Here is a 23,943-nt window from a genome sequence, read left to right on the forward strand (position 1 = left end):
AATTATTTTTAACTTTTTCATGTTAAAATAATATAAAAATAATTTAAATATATTAAAATAATTTTTTTTTAAAAATTACTTTTAACAATTTCATGTTAAAATGATATAAAAATAATTTAAAATAAAAAAATTATTTTTTTAAAAAAATATTTATGAAATACAAAAACAATAAGTCGCATATGCAAAGCTAACAAAATAAATAAACTACACATCCTTAGCTCGACTATGAACGTGCTCATCTCAACTGAAAGTTACATTGAAGTAATGGATGAAGAAGCCGTGCAAAGTTGCTATTTGCACAATTTTGCTTCATAGAAGCCTTATTCCATGAATCCAGGATAATGCATTTCCACAGGGAATATATCCCATTCTAGCATCTCCAATATCATCAATATCAGTCATCAGAAGTTACTGATGACCTTCCTTCGCTATCGCTGTCGCTGTCGCCGTCGCTGTCGCTGTCATCATCATCCCAGTCTTCATCATCATTCATGGATGCTGTGTCTTCGCTGCATACAGAAAATTCCAAGATATCCCATTTTGGCAACTCCTTTCTTAAATAATTATTCCACCGCTCATTATAAATATGCAATGTTGTTTCTTGATTGTTACTGCCTTTGCCATCTTCATCCTCCTCTTCAACATCCGGTTTTCCGTGGGCTGTTTCTCGGTCGTCGTTGCCATCTTCCTCTTCATCGTCAATAGAGGATGCTATTCTTCGCCTGTAATCCCACCTCTTAACATTTGGCTTTTCTTTGGCTGTTTCTTGGCCGTCACTTCCATTCTCCTCTTCATCATCGATAGAGGATGTGGCTTCGCTGTCATCGCTTTCCTCAACATACAGCTCTTCCGGGAATGTTTCCTGGACGTCACTGTCCTCCTCTTTATCATCAATAGTGGAAGCTACCGTGTGGCTGTCACTCCCATCCTCTTCATCATCAATAGAGGAATATGCTATTGCTCGCCTGTCATTCCGCTTATCAACATTTGGCTTTCCCTTGGGTGCACTTTCTCGGCTTTCCCTATTGTCCTCCTCTCCAACATTTGGCTTCTCTTCAATCAGATAGAACCCAAGCTCTTGTACAATATTGTCACCCTCTATTATTTCCATAGACATTTCCAATTGATCTCCAGCTTCTATACCTTCCAGCACTACATACTTTATCCACGAACAGTTATCGCTCTTAGGAGATATGGAATCTTCAAGCAACCGAAAACCATCTGTTGAGATTTTGATACCAAGCTCACACTCTGTGGATTCAATCTCGCAAGCACAGACAACCCAAATAACCAGTCGGACTTTACCATCCGAATCTGCAGATGGGGGTGCCTGAAATGATAACGAATAACCTTCTTCAGGATTGCTGATGAACCATTCTGGTACAGAACCACCATCCAAGCAAATCGAATACTCATAACGCTTGCACAATGCCTATTGATTTCAAGCAAAGGTGAAATTTAGACCTTATTCAACATATATACGTACTTGCTAACGTTAAGTATATGTATGTGCCAGAGAGACAGAAAGATGAGAGTACCTCAGCAAGACTCTTCTTAAATTCTTTTGACAAACTGTTGCTGCCCAATAAAGAAAAGTCACAGTCAGAAACATCTTCAATGCCCTGAATCTCTGTTAATTTCTCACAGCCGTCCGCATCCAATGTCTCTAAACTCGAGGGAAGCTCTGAGATCGATTGAAGATCTGTGCAGTCCTCAACCAGCAAACTCTCCAGCTTCAAAAGCCCACTAATGCCAGAAGGAAGCGATTTAAGTCTCGAACATTGGTTCAAATTCAAGGAAACAAGTCTCTTCAATAGGCAAATAGATTCATGCACTTCAACTAATCTCTCACAATCTTCAAGTATTAATTCCTCTAAACATGGGAGACCTAGCAAATTTGGTGTTTTAGTAAACTTGGAATAGCTGAGGTTGAGGGTTTTTAGCTTGTTCAGAACCTGTTAAAGGAGGAAGGAAAATCAGAGGAAAGTCATCAGGAAAGACAATTTTTAGTTGATGAAATTTAAGTTGCAATTTTACAGGGCAAACTGGAATTTTCCTACCTTCAATTCTTTGATGTTATAACTGTATTGCAGTTCAAGAACAATGAGGTTGTCTAGATGAAAATCCAGTGGTAAAGAATTTAAAGTAAATCCTTTCCAAGAAAGCCATATCAACCCTTTGGGAAAAATTTTGAAGGACCCAGTAAGATGCACGGCATCAATCCGAAGTAATTGTAAAAATCTCATCTCTTTAAAGTATTCTGTCCTCAGAGTTAAGAATTTTGATGCTTGCACATCAAGGGTGCGATCCTCCTCATCCTCTGTTCCCAGACCCTTCTCATCCTCTGTTCCCAGACCCTCCTCATCTTCTGTTCCCTGAAAAGAGCGCAAGATTTAACAAAATTTGTCATCGGTAATGGTTTACCATTAATTACGTCCATGCAAACCTGTTTCTTAAAGAAATCTTAAAATTGGACAAGGATCGATAAGACTCGGGTTTCGGATAGGACTATGCATATGCCTTGAGTTCTTACCATCCGGTAATTGGTCCATATATATAAAATCTAGCCAATTGAATGCATAGATTATACTGATATTTAATGGGGCTGTCAGTAGGTTATATTGATATTTAATGTGTCGCTATATTCAGCTCATTATTCACAACAATAACATATAATTCTTTATGTCAATGAAAATTTATTACGGCATTGATTTTGGCAGTCTTACAGTTTGCATGATGTCCTCATCAAATTCATCAAGGGTGAGACCCTCCACAGATTCTGTGCCCTGAAAAACCAACAAAATTTGACAAAATTACCAGAGGCAATGATCCAATCACAAAACTATTTCTTAAAGCATTCCAAAGTTTGTCAAAAATAGAAATAAATCAATAAGACTCTGATTTATCTTTTAGTTCTTTACCATGTGGTTGATGAGCACATCCAATGCATCCTCGTGATCCCAGATTCTGCTGTGTTTTCCAGGATATTTATGTGAAGTTTGACGAACAATCTCCCTTCCCATTTTCTGTACCAGATCATTCATCATTATGGTATCGTCGAAATCAATTGTTATGAGAGACCTTTCTTCCAGAGTTTCGATTCGGCTTCTAAGATTATTGCAATAACGATAACGACCTCCAAGTATTGAAGCTACAAAATCTACATCTTCTCCAACAAAAAAACACGCAATATCAAGAAATATACTCTTCAGATCATCTTCTAGTGAGTCATAACTTCCTTTAAGCTTGGAATGGATTTGATCAGGAAATTTACGCAATTCATAAATTTCCTTTTCCCATTCATCACGTTCACTTATTTGAGAAAAACGATTCCCCAAAACTACGAGAGCTGAAGGAAGTTTTCCACTTTGCTCAACCACAACTTTTGAAAGCTCCGCCCATTCTTCTTCCGGAGTTTTTCCCTCAAAAGCATGGAAATTGAATAGGTCAAGGCACATCTCTTCATCCCATTCTTCAACCGAATGCTTTTTGTCAACTTTAAGTTGAGCAAGCAATTTTTCATTTGTAGTGGTGATGACAATTTTACTACCCTTACCAAACACACTTCGACCCCCAAAAGTATCTAATTGTTGCGGTTGGTCCATGCCATCAAGAACTAGAAGAATTTTTTTGTTACTAAGTAAATCTTTAATCAAAGAAATTCCTGAATCAACATCACTAATTTTCTTTCTCTTCAAGATATTTACTCCCAAAGTTTCACGTATAAGTTGTTTTTGTAACTCAACCTTGCTGTCAGGACCTTTTGATTTTTCGTTGACATCAAAGAGAAAACAACTTCCATCGAATTTTTGAAAGAGTTTTTGGTACACAACTTTAGCTATGGTTGTCTTCCCCATTCCTGGCATCCCACGTATGCCTACCATGCTAACATCATCTGAGGCATTAAGAGACTTGATAATATTATTGACACAAGAATCAATACCTACTAGGTATTTTGGTATGTTTAAGTTTTTGATATCCAATTTGTTCAACACATCTTTGACGATCTTTTTGATAAGTACTGATTCATCCCTGTCAATAGATAAAACTAGGTCATCAAAATTAAACCAAATAATATTTAAACATGCTCAAAGAAGTTATTTTAGAGATTTAGCTAAATTTATTCTTATATTTTAGTCTCAGTTTCTAACCTGTTCTTATAAGTCTATTTGCTTTAAATTTATCATTTTTTTATGTAATTTTCTAATTTATCTTTTTAGTAAATATATTCTTACGAATAAAAAAAATACTGTTACTTGAGAAATTCAAACCCTATCTAATTTATTACAATTATAAATTAAATAAATGAAAACAATTGTCATCTTGTGTTAAAATTCATTTAATTTCATGGTTATGTTTTTAATAAACTAAGATAAGTTTGTGTTTCTCGTACAAGGATATTTTTATGTAGCGAAAACAACTTTTAAGATCTCAAGTCAATTGTTACATTAAAAAATATAAAAGGACAAATACAATCAATCACACAATAATACCCATAAGATTTACAGGGCTCAACAACTTATGTCTACTTCACGAGCTAGACAACAAGAGAAATTTCCTATAAAAAAGTATGAGATGATAGGGTGTTGCACAAAATTAATTTTAAAGTAATAAAAATCTCATATTTTCTCTCATTTCTCTAGCCATTAAAATGTAGAGAATAATAATAAAATGAGTATTATCCTAAAAAATGATAACTATAAGTTTTTATAAGAACTAAATAAATGGATATTTATTTTCTTACAATCTAAGACAAGCCCAATATTTTATTATTTTGGATTAAAATATTTAACTAAAAGATTGAGGCATTTCCATATATTCATGAATACATTAAAAAACTAAATCTACAAGGATAAATTAGAAACTAAGTTTGTAAGGACAAACTAACTTAATTTAAACATAATTACTTATATACTAAATCATGTAAGATTTTCACTGTACATTTTTTTCTTTTCAGTTTAGTCATATTTTGTTTTTGGACAATCAAGTCATATTTAAAAAGTAATTAATTTCAAATGCTTATAAAAAAATGAGATTGGAACAGAGGGGTTCAAAATAAAAAATATATCAAACATGAGTGACGTATCATAAATTTAAAAAATATTCATTTTAGTTCTCTACCTTTAACAATCATGTAAATTATAAAATTTCGGTTCCTTGAAATTATTCAAATTCCATTTTGGTATAAAGATTTATTTACTTTTTATTTTTTTGTTTTTGGTTGAGATAGGAAAAAGAAAAACTTGTTGTTGACACCGATTTAAGCTATTAAAAAATTTTTTTTGTATCAAATTATTCTATTTAATGAGAGGAATTTATATTAGGGGTTTAAATACCTTACAAGTTCGTGAAAAAACAGATATGAACTCAGGTTAATTTTTGATTTTGGTTTAAGTTTGGTTTTTAAAGTGTTTTTTTGAGGTTTAGAGAGTTCATAAATGAGTTTTTCGTAATTTTTACTGTGTTTTATAGATATTTTAAGTTAAAAAGTGGAATGCAAAATAAATTTTTGGGTTACAAGAGCATAACCCGCAGAGAATATAAAATAAAATATTTAACGTTTGATGCATATCACATTGCTAGTTTTAAGTAGACCATGTTAAGAAAAAAAATGGTTTCTGATTGATGCACAGGGAATGCTAGAACGAAAACAATTACCCATTTGCGGTACTATAGATATCTTTCCCGGAGAGGTTGGCAGCATCCTTAAGAGCGTTTTTCCACTTGTCGATCTTCTCCTTTTCTTCTTTATTTTCATATGCCTTAAAAGCTTTTTTGAAACTCCCTTCTTGTTTACGAACATGTGAAGGATCAACACCACAGAATATAGGAAAAACAGTTCTTCCCTTTGTATTTCTGCACTCAAGAATCTCAACGAGTTCATTGAGACACCATCTAGATGAAGCATAGTCTCTGGAGAAGACCACTATCGAAATTTTTGATTCTTGAATTGCCTTCTTGAGTTGCTGGGAGATTTCTGCTCCAGGAGGAAGTTCTTCATCGTCTTTAAACGTATGGATTCCTGCTTGGACTAAGGCATTATAAAGATGACCTAAAAAGGTTTTGCGAGTATCTGCTCCTCTGAAGCTTAGAAAGACATGATAGGTACATTCGGTTAACAAGGAAGAGGATGAAAAGGAGCCAGCCGATAAGAGCTTGGAAGCCATAGAAAGGCACAGTTCAGTTATGTGTGTAGCAAATAGGAAAGGTTTGTTGAAGGGTGAAGGTACTGAAGTAACTGGTTATTGGTCTCTTATATATAGCAAATAAGGATTGTAAATAACTGTACACTCAGTGTTATTGAAGTAAGGAGCAGGTCCGTGGAAATTGGGATCATCCTAATCATCCAACGTTAATCATGTGCAACATTATCTTGTCTTTTTTTTTTAGACAGGTATGCTCTAAAATATTTTGGATTAAATAATCTCCGAGAAGACCCTTGAATAAATCATCTGTTACACTCTTTTGATTTTTTATTGTAGAAAACTTATAAAAGCGCATGATATTACTCTCAAATTCAACCAACAGTGTTATTGAGGTAGGTGTCAAAAACAATGTTGACTCCAAAGGTTAACATTAAGATTCTAAGACCTTGAGAATAATTAGTTAGCTAATTTAATGAGAATAATTACTCTCAAATTTTAACCTATTGGTTAGCTAATATATATATATATATATATATATATATATGTGTGTGTGTGTGTGTAAGGCAATATACAATAATAATGGTAGAGATTATAACATAAGAGTATACCTATAATATTTCCTAGGTACATTCTATACTATGTCCCCTCAAACTAAGGATAGAGAATCAACCCGAAACTTGAAACAAAAAATAGCAGGTGGTGGCTTAGTAAAGACATCGGGAAGATGGTCATGAGAGGAAATAAAACGAATTTGAATCTTTTTCTTCGCAACTCTATCTTGGACAAAATGATAATCAATCTCAACATGTTTTGTACGAGCATGAAAAACAGAATACATGTAAATAAGTGGCACCAAGGTTATCGCACCAGATGATATGATTAGAAATAGACGAAATCTGAAGATCTGTTAATAAATATTGAAGCTAGATAACCTCAGCAGTGCCATCGGCTAAGGCTTTATACTCGACTTCAGTAGAGGAGCGAGCAACTATACATTACTTACCTGATTTCCACGAAATTGACGTCTAACCAAAGAACACAAGATAACCACCTGTAGATTTTTTTTATCATTGATATTACTTGCTCAATTTGCATTTGTAAAGCCATGTAATGTGAAGGAAGAGCTAGGAGTAATATGTAGGCCATATGTTGTCATACCCTTAAGATAATGCAAAATGCATTTAATGATAGCCCAATGAGAATATGTAGGAGCGTGCATAAACTAACAAACTCTGTTAACTACAAATATCTAGTCTCGTAAAAGTGAGATATTGAAGAGCACCCACAATTTGACAAAAGCGTGTAGCATAAGAAAACAAAGGATTGTGCAGTATGATAGATTTATATGTAGAGATAGGAGTATCAACAGGTTTGTAAGATGTCATACTAGCCCAAGTTCATACTAGCCTAAGTGAGGATGTCAAGTGTATATTTATGTTGTTTTAGCATAAGACCCATACTAGTAGACTGAACCTCAATACGTAAAAAATAATGAATAGTACCTAGTACCCAAGTTGTGAAGCTAAAATTCTAAACTCATTAATTGGATGAGGCGTTGAAGTAGAAGAGAGTTGTTACCCGTAAGCAAAATATCATCAATATAGACCAGAAGATAACAAATGCCAGTACCAATAAAGAAGATAAAGAATGAGGTATCTGATGATTAAAAAACATAGTTCAAAAATCATAATGGTACATTACATTGGCCTAAAAAGGTAAGACCAATTTAGACAATATATCGATAATGATGCTCAACGATGCTATTTTGTTCATAAGTATGAGGACAAATTAACCAATGATGAATACCAATGGTCTGAAAGAATTTATTTAATTTATGATACTCATCACCCTAATCAGTTTGAACAGATTTAATTTTTAGTGAAAACTAATGCTTAATAAGTGTTTGAAAATGATGAAAGATGAAAAACACATTAGATTTGGCAACAAATGGATAATACCATATATGTTTGGTATGCACATTGATAAATATAACAAAGTAATAGAAGCCATCAGAAGAAAATATAGGGGCAGGCCCCAAACATCACTAAATATTAAATCAAGTGGGGCAGTAGTTTTGTGACCTGAAGGTCACAACGATAGATGCGATGACTTGCCTAGTGGACAAGCTTGACACTATGTAAGGAAACTTCCAGAAGTACACACAATTGTATTGTCAAAAACTAAAAAATTTAAAATATGAGGGGTTGGATGACCTAAACAACGATGCCACAGGTCAACAGTCGCGGAGATGCAAGGAGACCAAAAAACTTGAAGAGCCAACATGACAGAAGACTTGGAGAGGACATAAAGGCCATCATTACTCTAACGAGAAAAGAGAACTTCCTTGGTTATGAGATCTTTTACATAAAACACAGAAGCATGAAATCCAAAATAAACATGATTATGACGATATAATTTCTGAACAAATAACAATGATTTGGTAATATGAGACACATGAAGAACATTAAATAATGTAAAGATGCATTTTAGGGAATGTAATGTAGTATCTCCAATATGTGATATGTCAAGGCCCTTACCATCACTAACATACAAATGATCATTACTAAGATAGGTTGGAGAATCAGTTAGAATTGGAATATCAGGTGTGATGTGTTGATTTGTGCCATTGTCGGGGAACCAAGTTGTAGCAGAAACATTCCCAACAGCAAGGTGAGTAGAGGGCTGTTAGGAACTGTTGCGAAACTAGGATAATGAGGAGCTATGTGATCGAAATTGGAGCACAATTAGCATCGAACATGCTGCTGCCCAACCTTTATGTTGCTTCTGTTCTACTACCAATTATTTTGCCTTTAGTTGGCAGCAAATTGACCCTTGTTCTGGTGGTTATAGTGGTCATTGTTGGGACACTAGTTGCCATGAGAATAACCTATGTTACAACTAAAATTTGGGTTGTGATCAGACATAGCAAGATAATTAGAGGGCTATAATGTTGACAATATTGGTGGCTATTGCAATAGAAAAGAAGACAATATAAAAAAAGAGAACAGAGAGGGAGCGACATCCATAAAATAAAGGGAGCTCTTGTGTAGAAATTCATGGGTAAGAAGGTGGATGTGAAGATCAACATATGATAGTGGTTCTGCTTTGGTTATAAGACTTATTACCAAGTCTTTGAATTCACCACGAAGGCCACAAAACATATAGAGATTGAGGTCTTCAAGAGACATGGGGTGACCAAAAACAACCAATTCATCAAATAATAATTTGGCTTGTTGTATGTATATACTAACCGATGAGTCACCTTGTCGAAGATCTTGAAAGAAACCATGGAGTTGCATGATATGAGAATTAAACGGAGATGTTAGAGCTTTCTCAAGAGAGCATCAAATATTACGTGAGGTATGACAATCTACCACGAGATGCAACACATCCATGAAGAGAGGAGAGTAAGGCACTCAAAATAAGTTGATCCTGTTGCTTCTAACGGAGAGAAGGGTTGATTATAGAGGAAGAACCAACAAAATTGTCAGAAATATGAGATAAAGGACATGAAATTGAGCTATCAACTAAGTGAAAAACACCTTGACCAAGTAGATATGGCTTTATCTGTATTTTTCAATAGAGATAATTTGTGTTCATAAGTTTCCACGAAACAACTTGGTGGTGTTTGATAGAGCAACGATAGCTGGAGTTTGTGTTCCTATAATATGCAGAGGAATGAAAGAAACTTGTGAAAAGGAGTCATTGAAGTGTTCTGCAAGTGAGGGTTGATGTTATGGAGGAAGAATACCACCGACAACAGCTTGTAGATGGCTGGTCGATAGGGCTGCACCACTAGTAATGAGAGATAAGTCAACTATATCAGTTATAGAGTTTATTTAGGAGAGGAAGAGAGAAGACTGGCTGTAAGGGCAAGAGGGAGAGAAGTGTTCTAATGATAAAAGGCTCTAATACCAAGTTGAGAATAATTAAGAGACTTAACCTATTGGTTAACCAATTTTTTTTTTTTTATAGATATGTGTAGGGTAATATAGAATAGTAATGGTGAAGATTACAACATAAGAGTATGCCTATAATATTTCCCATATAGGTACATTCTATAATATAAGAATAATTTTATATTACTTTTTAATACACTTTCTTAATTAAAAGCCCGTTAAGATTAAAATTTGTATACATTCACTGCTATCTTGTATTTAATTTTATTAATAGTATGGAAATGATCTTCTATGGAATAGTATGGACTATCTAGCATTATAGGAACAAATTCTTATTTGAAGCAATCATTTTATATTATGATAAAGCAATCATTTCCTGTGTAGTTTGTTCTTCATTATCATATATATGTTACCCTATTCATATATATAAAGAGAGGGTGGCTGTCACATTCTGCAAGCCTTTTAATTTACACGAAACGTTACTTCATTATCTCTTTAATTTGGTATCAGAGCTTGTTTATCTTAACCAATTTATTTCTTCTTCCTCTGCTGCCGAATCTTCTTCTTTGGTATCATTACCACTTATGCTCTCCTATGCAACCGCTACAACCATGTTGCATCTACTATGATAATATTTATTGGTTCCTTAGTAGCCATTACTATATTTGATTGGTTGATTAGTACTTAAAAGTGTATTTTTATCATGGTTTTATATCATCATTTTGCACTTGAAGTATCAATAACTCCTTAACTAAAATATGTTTTATAATAATGTATCTAATAATATAAGATACCTATAATTTGTGGTAAATGTCTATTTTTAATGCAGGCCTATCACATAAATGAAAGGATTGATTGATGACTTGAAGAACTTAAATTGCATGGATAAAGAGATGGTCAAACTTAGAGAAGAGATGTCGGTGCAATCCAAACCGGAACACTGTTCGGTAATTGGGTCATATCTGGAGCTACAGATCTCAGATTTAGGTCCAATTTATATGGATGGAAAGGTAAGACATAGGCCTACAACTTTCATATGGAGCCCAAGATCTAAAAAGGCCATTTTCAAGTCCAAATTGTAGCAACAACAAAGAAGCCCGAATCTGTCTTCCAGCCAGAGCACTGTTCGGTATGTTGGCCATATCTCGAGTTCTAGAAGTCCAAATGAGCTGAATTTTTTACACAAGAAAGCTGAGACAATTGCCTACAACTTTCATGTTTTCAGCTGGCTCCAATTTTGACGTTATCAATGACGTTTTGGGCAGACAAGATAAGATAAGGATTGTCACCAAGTCAAAAGTTGGCCACCCACTTATCAATTAGTCATCAAATCAATAGTTCCCAATTTTGGCCTATAAAAGGAGGTATTTGCCATTCATTTAGGCATCTTGGTTTCCAGATCAAGATCATGCTCTTCCTTTCTCTCTTTGTATTTTTTGTAATATTTATGCTTTACTTTCATTAATATCAAGTTTATGCTTTTCATTTCCTTTCCTTTACTTAGTTAACTTTTATGTTCTTATTTAGTTTATTTGTTTTCCTTTCTTTCATTATGTCTAGCTAAGTTAATTATGTCAAGGTGAAAAAGTTACACTAATGGTGGAAGAATAAGTATAGTGTAAACTTAATATGGACCTTAATGTTTGATACTAACATGTTTTATATTTGTTATCTTGTTCACTCTTTAATACTTTGCTTGTTAAATGACTAATCTTGATTTATGTTGTATAACACTTGGTACAACAAATGCTTGGCACTTTCATAGCCCATAATGTATGGTATAACCGACACCTGAGCTATGAAAGGAACTTGATTTGTTGTTAACATAAGTTATAATCATGAATGCTTGACGAGATTTACAAGTATTAGCATTAATTGAATAAGATGACTAATGTAATCATGTTAACAATATATAATCTGATTGGAACCTCCTTTGTGTGTGGTTTCCAATTCAATAATAAGAGTCTATACTATACTTGTTTGATATACCATTAGTGGAACCTCTAACCTTGACATTTGTTATTATTATTGTTTAATCCTTACATTATATTTCATCTCTAAGTTCTCATCATCATCATCTTCTTCTTCTTCTCTTTCTTTATTATTATTATTATTATTATTATTATTATTATTATTATTAGTACTACTACTACTACTACTACTACTACTACTACTACTACTACTACTACTACTACTACTATTATTATTATTATTATTATTATTATTACTATTGATGTTGTTGTTGTTATTGTTGTTTTATAATTGTTGTTTATAATTTGTACAATTAACCTCCCTGTGGTTCGACCCCGGTCTTGCCGGGTTATTTATTACTTCGACACTCCTGCACTTGGGAGAAGACATCAACCTTTTAGTCGTGTCATTGGTCAAGGTGTTTTTTCGTTTGTTGATGGCTCATTTCCATGTCATTCTCCTCATGTCTTGCTGAGTGATGATTCTATTACCTCTATCACCTTCGATTATGGTATTAATCAAGCTTTTATCTCATGAAAACAACAAGATCAGCTCATCCTCAATGCTCTCCTATCCTCCTTCCATAAATGTCCTTCATCTTGTGCTTGATTGTCCAATTTCTGCTAGTGTTTGGAGCATACTAGAACATACCTTTGCTTCACCATCCAATTCTTGAATTATATAATTACATGGCTCTTTTCAAGATCTTTATTAAGGTGATGATACTGTTACCATTTATTTGCATAAAGCTAAAGGGTTATTTGAAGAATTAGTAGTAATAAGCAAACCTATCTCCCTAAAGGGGAGCAATTTTGACAAAAAAAAAGAGGAAAGAGGAGCCCTAAACTATCACTTTTAAGGCCAGCAGCCGCCTCCTACCCGGTTGAATTTTTTCTTCCCCAAACGACAACCCCTAGGGATCTCTCTGCCTTTCCCTTTGATTTTCTTCTTCCCCACAGCTATCGGTGGTTTCCTTATTTTCCTGCACATAAGCTTCCCTTTCCCAGCCGGCTGTTGCCGCTACACCTCCTGCTCCCAGCTCTTTCTGTGTTCTTCCCTCTCTCGGCTAACCCAGCGGTGGCAGTAGCAACGCCGTCCTTCTCCTTCCCCAGCGGTGGTCGAAGACCGGCACCAGCACTGAGAACTAGCCGACCCGAACACCATGAACAAACCACCCTCTCACTCTCCTCTCAGCCGGTCTTAGCTGTTAGCAGCAGCGTTCCCTCCTGGTTCTGATTTTCTTCTCCAGCCGACCATCAACAGGAACGAAGACCACCGACAGCCACAACCCCTCACCAGAATCTCCCTCACTCGACCAGTCGTGCACCAGGCCGTCTCTCATTAGCCACAGCCTCCATCTTCACCAGTCACCACCTAAAATTTCCTCTTCCTTGTTGGTGACCTAAAACAGAGAAGAAAACGAAGACCAAATAGATCTGTGAGAAGCAGATCTAAAAAAAAAAACAAGAAGGGAAGAGGGCAAAGCTTGCTATTGTGTTTTGTTCTTTTTTTTTGCAGGTAACAGTGTGTGTTAACACCGTTGCAAAAGAGGAGAAGAAGCCAATTATGGCCAGTTGCTTTCCCGGTGGCGCGTGGAGCAACACGCCGCCATTGCTCACAGGTCGCCACTATTCACGTGCACTGTTCACAGCCCAAGAGCACTTCCCAACACTGTTATGGAGTTTTGAAGGGTTATTTTGTAATTTTCAAACTGTTTAATATAATATTTGTTTAGTTTGAATTTTTATTTGTATTTTATAAATATGAAAAAAAAGAAAAAAAAATACAAGGAAAGTGTATGTGTGTGTTTGCATTTATCTTATGAATGTTTTTTTTTTATTTATGATAAAATTGCAAAGAATAAAGAAGGATTTAATATTTTGATTGGATCACGGTGTAAAAGTACAAATTTGTACAGAAGTTTTATTTCTAAAATCTAATGAAAAGATAAAATTTTTAAAACTTTTTTAACACATCACAGCCACGAAGCAGCTTACCTCAGGTAAGGTGCGTTAGGGGTGCTAACACCTTCCCTAACCACAACCAGTCCCTTACCCGCGAATGTTTGACAAGACCACTACAATCGAGTTTCCTAGTAACCCTTAATTAAATACTAGGTGACGATTCCCAACAAATCCAACAAGATCAAATCAAACATAACAGAGAGAAAAATCACTAAAGCCGACGCCGCGTGGATTTTTTTTTGATGCGCGACAATCATCACCATAGTATTGAATTTGGTCTTATTTTTCTTGGTCACTATAAAAAAACTCTAAAATTTTATAGTTATGCTTTTGAAACTTCTGTGTGTCTCATTAATCATATGCCAACACTTTTTGTGTGTAATAAATCTCTTTTTAAATATTTGTTTCATCAACCACTTGATTATATATTTTTGTGTACTTTCAAGTGTCTCTATTTTCCTTTCCTTCATCCTTATAATGCTAATAAGTTAAACTATCATTCCACTCCATGTGTGTTTTTAAGCCATAGTTCATCTCACCTACGTTATTGTTGTCTTGACTTGTCCTCTAATAGTATTTATATCTCTTGTCATGTACATTTTCATGAACAATATTTTCCTTTTCTTGAGTCTGATTGAGTCTTTACCGCCGCTTACTCTATGTCTATATTTGCACTCACTTCTAACCTTCCATCCTTTATTACCTTCCCAATACCAAACTTTTTAGAACTATAGACCTCCTTTACTTCCTCTTTGGTTTCCTTATCACAATTTGCATCTATATCTCTTGATCATTTTGTAGGTTCAGGTTCTAATGTGCTAGCCTTGTCTTTGTCTGACTCACTTATTATTGCTATATCTCCAATCTTCTTATCAGGTCCTTCTCCTCCACTTAGTCTACTCTATTCCATAATAGACCTAGCCTATCATGTTTGTTGTCCCTTCGACACCACGACAGCACCATATGGTGCTATGTTCATGACAAAACAAGTCTACTAACATGAGTTTGATTTCTGCCATTCTATTCTTTTTAAAATCACATGTAATATTTTTTCCTGATCTTGAACCTCTATATTTTAAGGAAGCTGGTCAGTTTTTATATTGGTATAATGTAATAAAATTTGAAATTGTTGCTTTACATGATAATAGTACTTGGTTATAGGTACCATTTGAGCCTTTTATAAATTTGGTTGGTTGTCAATGGGTGTTTAAAATCAAGAACTAAGGTGATGATGGTATTGATCAATACAAGGCTCGCTTGGTTATGCAAGGATTCACTCAATATGAAGGAATTGATTACTAAAAAACATTTAATCTTGTGATTAAACCAACTACTATTCAGTTAGTTCTCACTATTGTTGTATCTAAAGACTAGAAGATTCAATGACTTGATGTTCATAATGCATTCCTTAATAGGTCACTTAAGGAGGTAGTTTATATGGAATAGCCTACGGGTTTTGTAGACCTTACTCTACCAACTCATGCTTGTCGCCTTCACAAGACTCTTTATGACTTAAAACAAAACTTACAAGCTTGGTACATATGTCTAAGCGACTTTTTTTTTGTATTGGTTTTTAGGTTTCCAATGTCGATACCTCTTTATTTATTTTATATGTGGATTGTGATATCTTTTATTCTCTTGTCTATGTTGTTGAAATTTTACTCGTTGATAATAACTTTCCTTTAGTTCAACATCTTATTACTTTGTTGAGCTTAGAGTTTAAATTTTATGATTTAGGTAATGCTCATTATTTTTTAAGAATTAAATTCACTCCAACTAGTATGGGTCTCATGCTTAGTCAACACAAATATGTTATTGATATTCTTTGCGGTGCTGGGATCTCATCATGCAAACTTGTTGATATTCCGACCTTTGCTTCTAAGATTGGATTGCAGTTGGTGAGTTATTTTCGGACTCCACTCACTTTTGACAAATTGTTAGTGTTCTTCAGTATCTTACCTTTACTAGACCAGATATATGTTATGTTGTAAACAAGGTCTATCAATTTATGCATGCTCTTATTAATACCCATTAGGTTGCTATTCAATATATATTGCAATATTTAAAAGGTATAACTTTTTTTTGGCCTGCACCACTCCTGTTTCATGAAAATCTGGCAAGCAACACACTATTGCTCGCTTCTCTATTGAAGTTGAATATAAAGCTTTAGTTGATGATACTATTGAGGTTCTTTGGTTTTACTATATTTTGTCAGATTTATGTTTTTTTTCCTAGTTTTGTCACCACTATTTGGTGTGACTTATGAATTTGCTAATTTGATTTCTCATGTTTGTACAAAACATGTTAAGGTTGATTATCATTTTGTTCATGATTGACTGACCAAAAAATAAGGGCTAATATGAGGTTGATTATCATGTTGATTATCTATATGATGTAGATTAATTTCATATCCTCTAAGGACCAATTAGTTATTGTTCTTGTTAATTTACTACCTCACTTTACCTTTGCTCATTTACTATCCGAGTTCATGTAGAAAACTCACTTTCAACCTAAAGGGATGCATTATATAGAATGTGTTATATTATAGGAAATATTGTAATTTTCTTGGATTCTTTCCTATAATCCTAATTTCATTTGTACTGATATGAATTACCTAAGAAATAGGGTGTGTAGTAGGTTGGAGTAATTAGTACCTATAACTTATTATGCTACCATAGCTATCATTGCATATCTTTTTTGTTGGAAGTGGAATTGTTATAGAAACTATCCCACATCAAATAATAACAAGAATTTAAAATAACATAAAAGATTGAGACCAACGTAAGATTTAAGTTTTTTTAGATGGAATCTCAACGTACTTGTCTAATTCAATGTAGTTGTGAGCCTCAAAACAGGCCTTACTGTCCAACGAAGATCTTGAAATAACACTTTATAGACTTTAAGACATGGAACAAATAAGGAAGACTTGATAACTACAAATGAGGAAGACTTGATAGAGAACCTATATCACATAGAATAACTACAAAAATATAAAAGAATATATATAAAATTGAGAATGTACTACCAATCACAAGGTTTAAGCTTGTCGAATGGAACCCAGACTCAACTATCTAACTTAATAGAGATCATCCAACAAATTATCTACAATATCCTGCTAACCAACCAACTTTAATCATGTGTTACACTTTCTTGCCTTTTCATTGTGGACAATACCACTGAATAAATCGTGGGTTACATTGTTTTGAGTTTTTATTGTAAACAGGTACGTTCCTGTTTCCTGCTATAATTTATAAATTATGATATATAGTTGAGTTTGAATTTCATTCAAAAAACGTAAGTTTTATGTTAAGTAATCTATTTTCAACTATATATATATTACCTTTATATTTCTTTATTCAACATGGACTTAGTATTTCTACACCTCCCTTTACTATTCTACAAAAAAAAAAATAAAATAGAAAAACACCCCCACTGCGCGCTGACAACCTATTAAATCCGATACAATTAAAAATGACTTCCAATTGCATCGAATCAAGTTAATGTATATGGTCTTTAATTAATATTTTTATTGTAGTTGAGCCCATTAGTGTTGCGGTAATCTCGTGTCTGCATGCAATTATTGCATGCCAAAGATCAATTATTATTAAGAAATATTAAAAAATTATATTAGTGGGGCCAATTACGATTAAACAATTTCTTAAGCAACATGTATACTAATGGGTTCACCTACAATAAAACATCTTAATTAAAGACCATATGCATCAACTTGCTCAAATACAATAGGATTTTATTTGTCCATGTCGGTTGATAGAAAGTTATTTCGCAATTTTTATAATAACCCTACTTGTCTGAAACTCATGCAGTAATCTTATTGACAAAACAGACTATCCAGGAAACTCATCCTTCCCAACTAGCCTGCTATGTAGAGGATTAACACCACCAAAAGTTGAAATGTTCATATGGTTCAAGGGAAAGTTAATACAAAGGAATTTTTCGCTCAAAGGAACATAATTCCGTTAAGAGGAAGCTCGTCGTCCCTTTTGTGAAGTAAACAATGAATCAGTACCCCATCTTTTCCTCCACTGCTCCTATGTATGGAAATGTTGGTGCAGATTTATTAAATGGTTGGATTTTCAGTGGTGTATACCGAGTACTATTGCAGACCTACTTCTTGATTGGAATTATTTGTGTAAAGGCAAATTCCAACGCAAAGCCATTTTAAGCTTGGTTTTTGGTGAATTATGGGGTATTTGGTTAGCTAAAAACAAGAGGGTGTTCGTGGGAGATTCTTGTGATTGTGATACTGTCTTTGAGCTGGTTCTTCATCGCTTGACAGTATTTTAGCTGAAAACATTCGAAGGAAACTTCCATTAGACAGCAATGGACTTGCTCAGAAGCTCCGATGAGATCTTCCTTTGGTCAAATCAGTAAGGCATTCAAGTTTTGTTCATTATATGCTTGCTCAGTCTATTTTTGTTTTTCTATTTTGCCTCCGTTTCCATTTTTGTTTGGAACCCCTGTATTCTTCTTTTGCTTGCTAGTTTGGTCATTATTATCTTTATGGCACTAGCAAATACTAATAATATCTTCTCGTGTGTGTGTGTGTATAAAACCCTACTTGTCTGAAGCAATTGCAAGACCCTTGAATAAATCATTTGCTACGCAACGTCAAGACCATTGAATAAATAATTTTTTTTTTATAAGCAATAGAATGCATGAAAACACCTAATAATAGGTATGCAAGAGAACCAGAATACATATGCAGAAACCAAGGATCTGCAGAGGACAGAGAACCAACTGACTTATAACCAAGAAATACAAGAACATTGAAAAAACAAAAATAAAAACCATGCCATTATTTCTTCAGTGCAAGAAAACTCCTCTTTAGTAGTATCGTTAAAGATCGCATTAGTAGCTCCTGAAAAGACAAAAAGTCCTGCCAATATATCCTCCTGAGTTCCATAAAACATCCAACTTTATAAGAAAACTTTTGTATCCTCTATATCATTATAACAATCATATCATAATTCCCGTTGCATCTCTCTGTGCATCCATAATGATAGATCTGCATTGAACCTTCAGCAGCACTTTCATAGCATATACATACTTCAAATGTCTAAAAGCTTGATAAATCATGAAGTAATAGATAAGTTGAAATTAAATGGTCACCTTCAAAACCTATTAAAATAGGACGTGAAGATAAAGTTAGCATGACAAAGTTGAGGCAAAGGTTGCCGGTGCAGTTTAATGTTATTTGTTACACTCTTCATGTTTTTGTTATCAAATATGATGTTGAATTTGAATTTTATCTAAAAAACTTAATTTTTGTGATGAATGATTCGTTATCAACTTTATACGTTATTTTTTAATTCAATATAAAATTAGTAGTTTTAACATTTGATACAATAAAAAATGACTTCGAATGCATATGATCAAGTTGATATATATGGTCTTTAATTAAGATATATGTTTCACAGTAGTTTACCCCATTAGTCTTGCAGTAATCTCGCACCCACATGGCAATTAAAAAATCTCTTAAGCAACATCTTAATTAAAGACCATATATATCAACTTGCTCAGATGGAATTCTACGTTATTTATCCAGATGAGTTGGCGGAAAGTTATTTTCACAATTTTTTAATAAACCTATTAGTCTCATGATGGATGTGATGGATTTAAAAAATTCAAGGAAGCAAAAGGCGAGCCATGCATGCAGTTGACAATTTTTTAATAGCTCTATGTCCACCAGGAATTTTCTCAAGCATTTGCTGTGCACAGATTGAAAGGTTAATAAAGCTGACGGAAACCACTCATCGGATCAATCCTTTACTCTTCAAAAAGAAATGAAGCATTAAAATTTTACTTATAAAAAATGACGTAGATAAAAAAAATAAAATAGCAACCACAAGAACATATAAATGAAAAAGATGTTCTCAAAAACCTTTATTTGAATAGTTTATTACTAAATTACCTCGCTGAAATACAAATTAAACAACACTATTTATATTAATACCATATTTATCTTGAAAAGGAAAAAAATCATAATAAATAATTATATTTCTTATAAAGATTCCTAATTAAATTGAAAAAAATAAAATTACCAAGTAAAATATTTGATTTTCTTAACTAAATAAAAAAACATAAAAAAAATATTCTTTTAAAGTAAATACAAATAAAATTATCCACAGAAATAAATAATTTGTCGTAAAAATAATCTTGCATCAATGTCCTTAGATTGAAGATAACTTGTTTTTGTATTCCAATTATTTTTTATTTGATCTTTTATGTATCAAATCTACATTTATGATAGCTCTAAACATCTAATGGAAAGGATAAACATAATCTAAATTGATAATTTTGATGTTTTCCTTGTAGTCAATCCTCTAATTTATCAATGAAAACTTTATTGATGACATCATCAATTATATTATTGTTATTTTTTATATTATTATTATGAGCATAATGATGGAGAATCTCAAAACATTATAAACTGCATCATGAAAACTTCTATGATATTTATCTCAATTAAAAAGGTGTCTCCTCTACTTTTGCCCTTTGTAATAAGTTTGCAAAGATGTGATGAATTTGTTATGAGTCTCCACACGATTTCCTAGGGTTATAATATTCGGTTATAACATTTGCCTCTGTGATTTATGTTTTATATTAATAGTTTCTAAATATCTCTTTCCCAAGAGAGTACCTTTTTATTTTCTCTTATAAAAGCCTTGAATCGGGCTTTAATAACTCTAATACCAACGGTTGCAAATGGAATCAACAAAATAAAAAATAAAAATAGCAAACATAAAAAAAAGAAAGACACAAATCTTCCAAAAAGGGTGTCCACTAAAACCCTTATTTAAATATTTTATTATCAAATTTTCATCTTTATAGTAGTTTGCTAATAAAGAAATATTAAACATTATGTATATTATTATGCCCAATTACAATTAGAAAATTCTTAAACTTGCATGCTAATGGGGTCAACTACAATAAAACATCCTAGTTAAAGACCATATATAATCAACTTGCTCAAATGCAATTGGTTATTATTTTCACACGCCGGTTGGTAGAAAGTTGTTTTCACTATTTGTTTTTCATAGCCCTCCTAGTCTCTATGACTTTGTGAGGAATTTCTAAGTCGAGAAAGCAAGACGCAAGTTGTGCACGGTGTCCACATGTGGCGAGCAGTGCCAATTGCGCTCTGTTGACTGGTGTTGTCGTCCATCAATATATAAGTTTTCTGATAGAATAATTCCAAGGATATAAAAGATTGAGAATAGACTACCAATCACAAGGTTTAATCTTGAATGGAAAGTAGACTCAAGTACCTCAAAGGCCGCCAGGAATTTTATTACAAGGATATATACAGCAACTCTTGTCTTGTGTCCTTCTCTAAGCTTTTTTGCTGCGCCCTTTTCTCACGATCACGTGCCTGCCCTCGGCACTAATGAGTATCCGTGTAATGTGATAAGTTGCTTTTTAAAAGTAGTTGTTAATTAAAAATATATTCAAATAATAATTCTTATATTTTTTTAATAATTAATATTAACATATTAAAAAAAACTTGTTTTTTATGCTCCAGTTCCCATCCCCAAACCTTGTTTTGTTTTTTATTGCTTTGTTAATTGTTATATAGGGTGGCATCATACGGGCCTCACGTGGGTGCAAATAAATCCAGTCAAAATATTGTTTTAGTGACAAAACTCAAGAAGTTTGTGACTTGCAACAAGTTTAAAATTAAAAATAATTTTAATAAAAAATTAAATGATATTTTTATATAATATCAAGATAGAAAAACATTTGATATACTTGAATTAAGTTAGGCTGATATGTGAAACTCAAATTTATAATTAATAAACAATAATATTTAATTAAAAAAATAAAGTGAATTTGAGTGAACCACAAACTCATGATAAAAATCATGCATGTTATTAGATGATTTAGTTTATGATTAGTAAATGAACTATTGTTTTGTGTTTCTTTTTTAATATATATTCAAATCAAGAACTTGCAGTAAAATAAAGGAAATAATTATAAGCAAAAGGAAATTGAAAACTGAAATAAATAATTTTCATTGTAAATCCTATGTTTTGATGAGCAAGGAGAGTGTAATATTGTAAGTATCTAAAAAATTGAGTTTTGCTACATGATTGGTGTGTTTTCCAACTCATTAGAATTTATATACGAGATTATAATTTTATTTACAAGAATAAAAAAATAATTAAATTGGATTTTTCTGTAACCATCCTCTTTACATGCATGTATGTACCAAGGGATTGAGCTTTATTACTCATTTCAACAATGTTAAGTCGTAAAAACTATGATAAATTTTTATTAACAATTATATTGAGGATAATATAAGTGCGCGTATTTTATGGTAACGGTGTGTGCAATTTCAATCCATCTCATGCTACAACGCAGTGTAACATTTACACTCATTATTTCTCCAAAAAAAAATTAATATATATATATATATATATATATATTGTTCTATAATGAAATTTTATTAGTTATTTTATACTACTCATTTAATTTTTTTATTTTTAATGAATAATAAATTTATTTTTTTTCTCTTTGTATATATTTATTTTTATAAAATAAATTTCATAAAACATATTATTTTCAATGAATATGATATAAGACAGATTTGATAGTTTTCTTTATAGGACCATCGAAAGCTTTTGTAAGAGGCGCATGGGAGTTCATATTAGCCCTTTTTAGACGAATATGCTTTTAATTTGTCACGATTTGCTTTGTCTTAAAGAGAAAGGTAACCAATTTAATACAACTGTGGAATTGTTGTATCCTTTCCTACAAAAGTTAAGCAAAGCAAAGACATTTCCACAACTCATCAATGTGGTTAGACGCTCCTCCACTTCTCATTAGTAGAAGCTGTTGCTGATATGTCTCATGTTCCTTCTTGACTGGCAATGTCACGATCCCTTTCTGATTCTTCAGTCGAATGATCTGGCTTATCTTACGTATCTTATCCATGAGAAAATAATGTGAGTAATTTCAATGATGTATAGAAATTTTATCAACTTGGTTCATGTCACACCTAACACCGCGACAACCTAAAAAATATAATTCATGAAATGAAAAGAATGGATTTCTGGTATCCTATCCTTTGATGGAAAATTGTCTTTGTTTAAGAAGTTGTCACCTAGTATTATGGTTACTAGAAACCCTAACTGGTCAATAGAGATTCTATGATCCGAGACTGGTTAGATAAAAGGGAAGATATTATCACCCCTTAAACGTCCTACCTAAGGCAGGCTGCATTGCTGATCTTTGTCCTTAATTGCTAACATTTTTTTTTTGTTTATACTATAATTATTTGTGTGTAATATCCCTGACTCTGGCGCTAGTGAATATTCAACTACGGATATTTTCAACTCTAGCGTTGGTAAATATTACGTAGGTATCAAAGTAAACAAATCTAAATCATTATTTTTTTTTATTCCTGACTTTGAGATCAGTGAATAAAAAATAAAATCAGTTTATTATTATTTAAAAAAAGAAGTAAAAATAAAATATTTTTAAATCAGTATCTTTTATATTCTTGACTCTGGCGTCAGTGAATAAAAAGATCAAGTAAAAATTTTATGCATGTATATCTTTATGTAATTAAGCAAAAGAGAAATACAATAAAATAAATTATTAATTTTATTCCTGACTCTGGCATCAGTGAATAAACTTATAATTTTATTTTATTTTTATTTTTTTACCTACTTTTATTTTTTGTGAAATTTAAATAAAGTTCAATGAAATAAATTTGAATTTTTATTCTGACTCTAGCTTTAATGAATAAAGAACAAAGAAATTCATTTTTTTTATTTACACATTCAAAATCTTTTTTTTTTATTTTTTTTGGGCTCGGCTGGGCCCAGCCCAGCGCAGTCCATATCTTATAGGCAGGACCTAGCTCAGCCCACAGGGGGCTGGGCTAAGCCCAGCCAACTTGGCTCCCCCCCCCCCCCCCAGCCAGTGACCCGGATAAAA

General features: G+C 32.9%; 1 protein-coding gene and 1 long non-coding RNA gene across 5 annotated transcripts in view; one reads left to right on the top strand and one right to left on the bottom strand.

Annotated features, from left to right (window-relative positions):
- Nucleotides 1-219: 219 nt before the first annotated feature.
- Nucleotides 220-6,262, bottom strand: LOC105108603 (TMV resistance protein N-like). 4 transcript variants are annotated; one of them, XM_011002962.1, is made up of 7 exons: nt 5,659-6,262; nt 2,922-4,032; nt 2,727-2,786; nt 2,061-2,375; nt 1,539-1,955; nt 951-1,432; nt 220-902 (listed from the first exon to the last, which is right to left on the bottom strand). In XM_011002962.1, exons 1-7 carry the CDS (start codon nt 6,165-6,167, stop codon nt 395-397), a joined length of 3,402 nt encoding a protein of 1,133 aa, XP_011001264.1. In that variant the 5' UTR covers nt 6,168-6,262; the 3' UTR covers nt 220-394. The 4 variants fall into 4 exon arrangements, with proteins under 4 accessions (XP_011001264.1, XP_011001263.1, XP_011001262.1 ...); XM_011002961.1 differs by having other exon boundaries at nt 220-1,432; nt 2,061-2,351; XM_011002960.1 differs by having other exon boundaries at nt 220-1,432.
- A 16,561-nt stretch (nt 6,263-22,823) lies between these two features.
- LOC105108606 (uncharacterized) overlaps nt 22,824-23,943 on the top strand; it is a 13,847-nt gene continuing 12,727 nt past the window's right edge. The window contains exon 1 of the long non-coding RNA XR_839089.1: nt 22,824-22,898. This is a non-coding gene — a long non-coding RNA (uncharacterized LOC105108606). The remainder of the gene's footprint in view (nt 22,899-23,943) is intronic.

Source organism: Populus euphratica, unplaced genomic scaffold (assembly GCF_000495115.2).
Source record: "Populus euphratica unplaced genomic scaffold, PopEup_1.0 scaffold196.1, whole genome shotgun sequence".
Lineage (NCBI taxonomy): Eukaryota > Viridiplantae > Streptophyta > Magnoliopsida > Malpighiales > Salicaceae > Populus > Populus euphratica.

Excerpts from the sequence above, each read along its gene's own strand:
- LOC105108603 (XM_011002960.1), bottom strand. The coding sequence starts at position 6,167 with ATGGCTTCCAAGCTCTTATCGGCTGGCTCCTTTTCATCCTCTTCCTTG. Across the intron at positions 1,956-2,060 it reads ATAACATCAAAGAATTGAAG|GTTCTGAACAAGCTAAAAAC; the intron begins GTAGGAAAATTC and ends CTCCTTTAACAG. Across the intron at positions 1,433-1,538 it reads TTAAGAAGAGTCTTGCTGAG|GCATTGTGCAAGCGTTATGA; the intron begins GTACTCTCATCT and ends TGAAATCAATAG.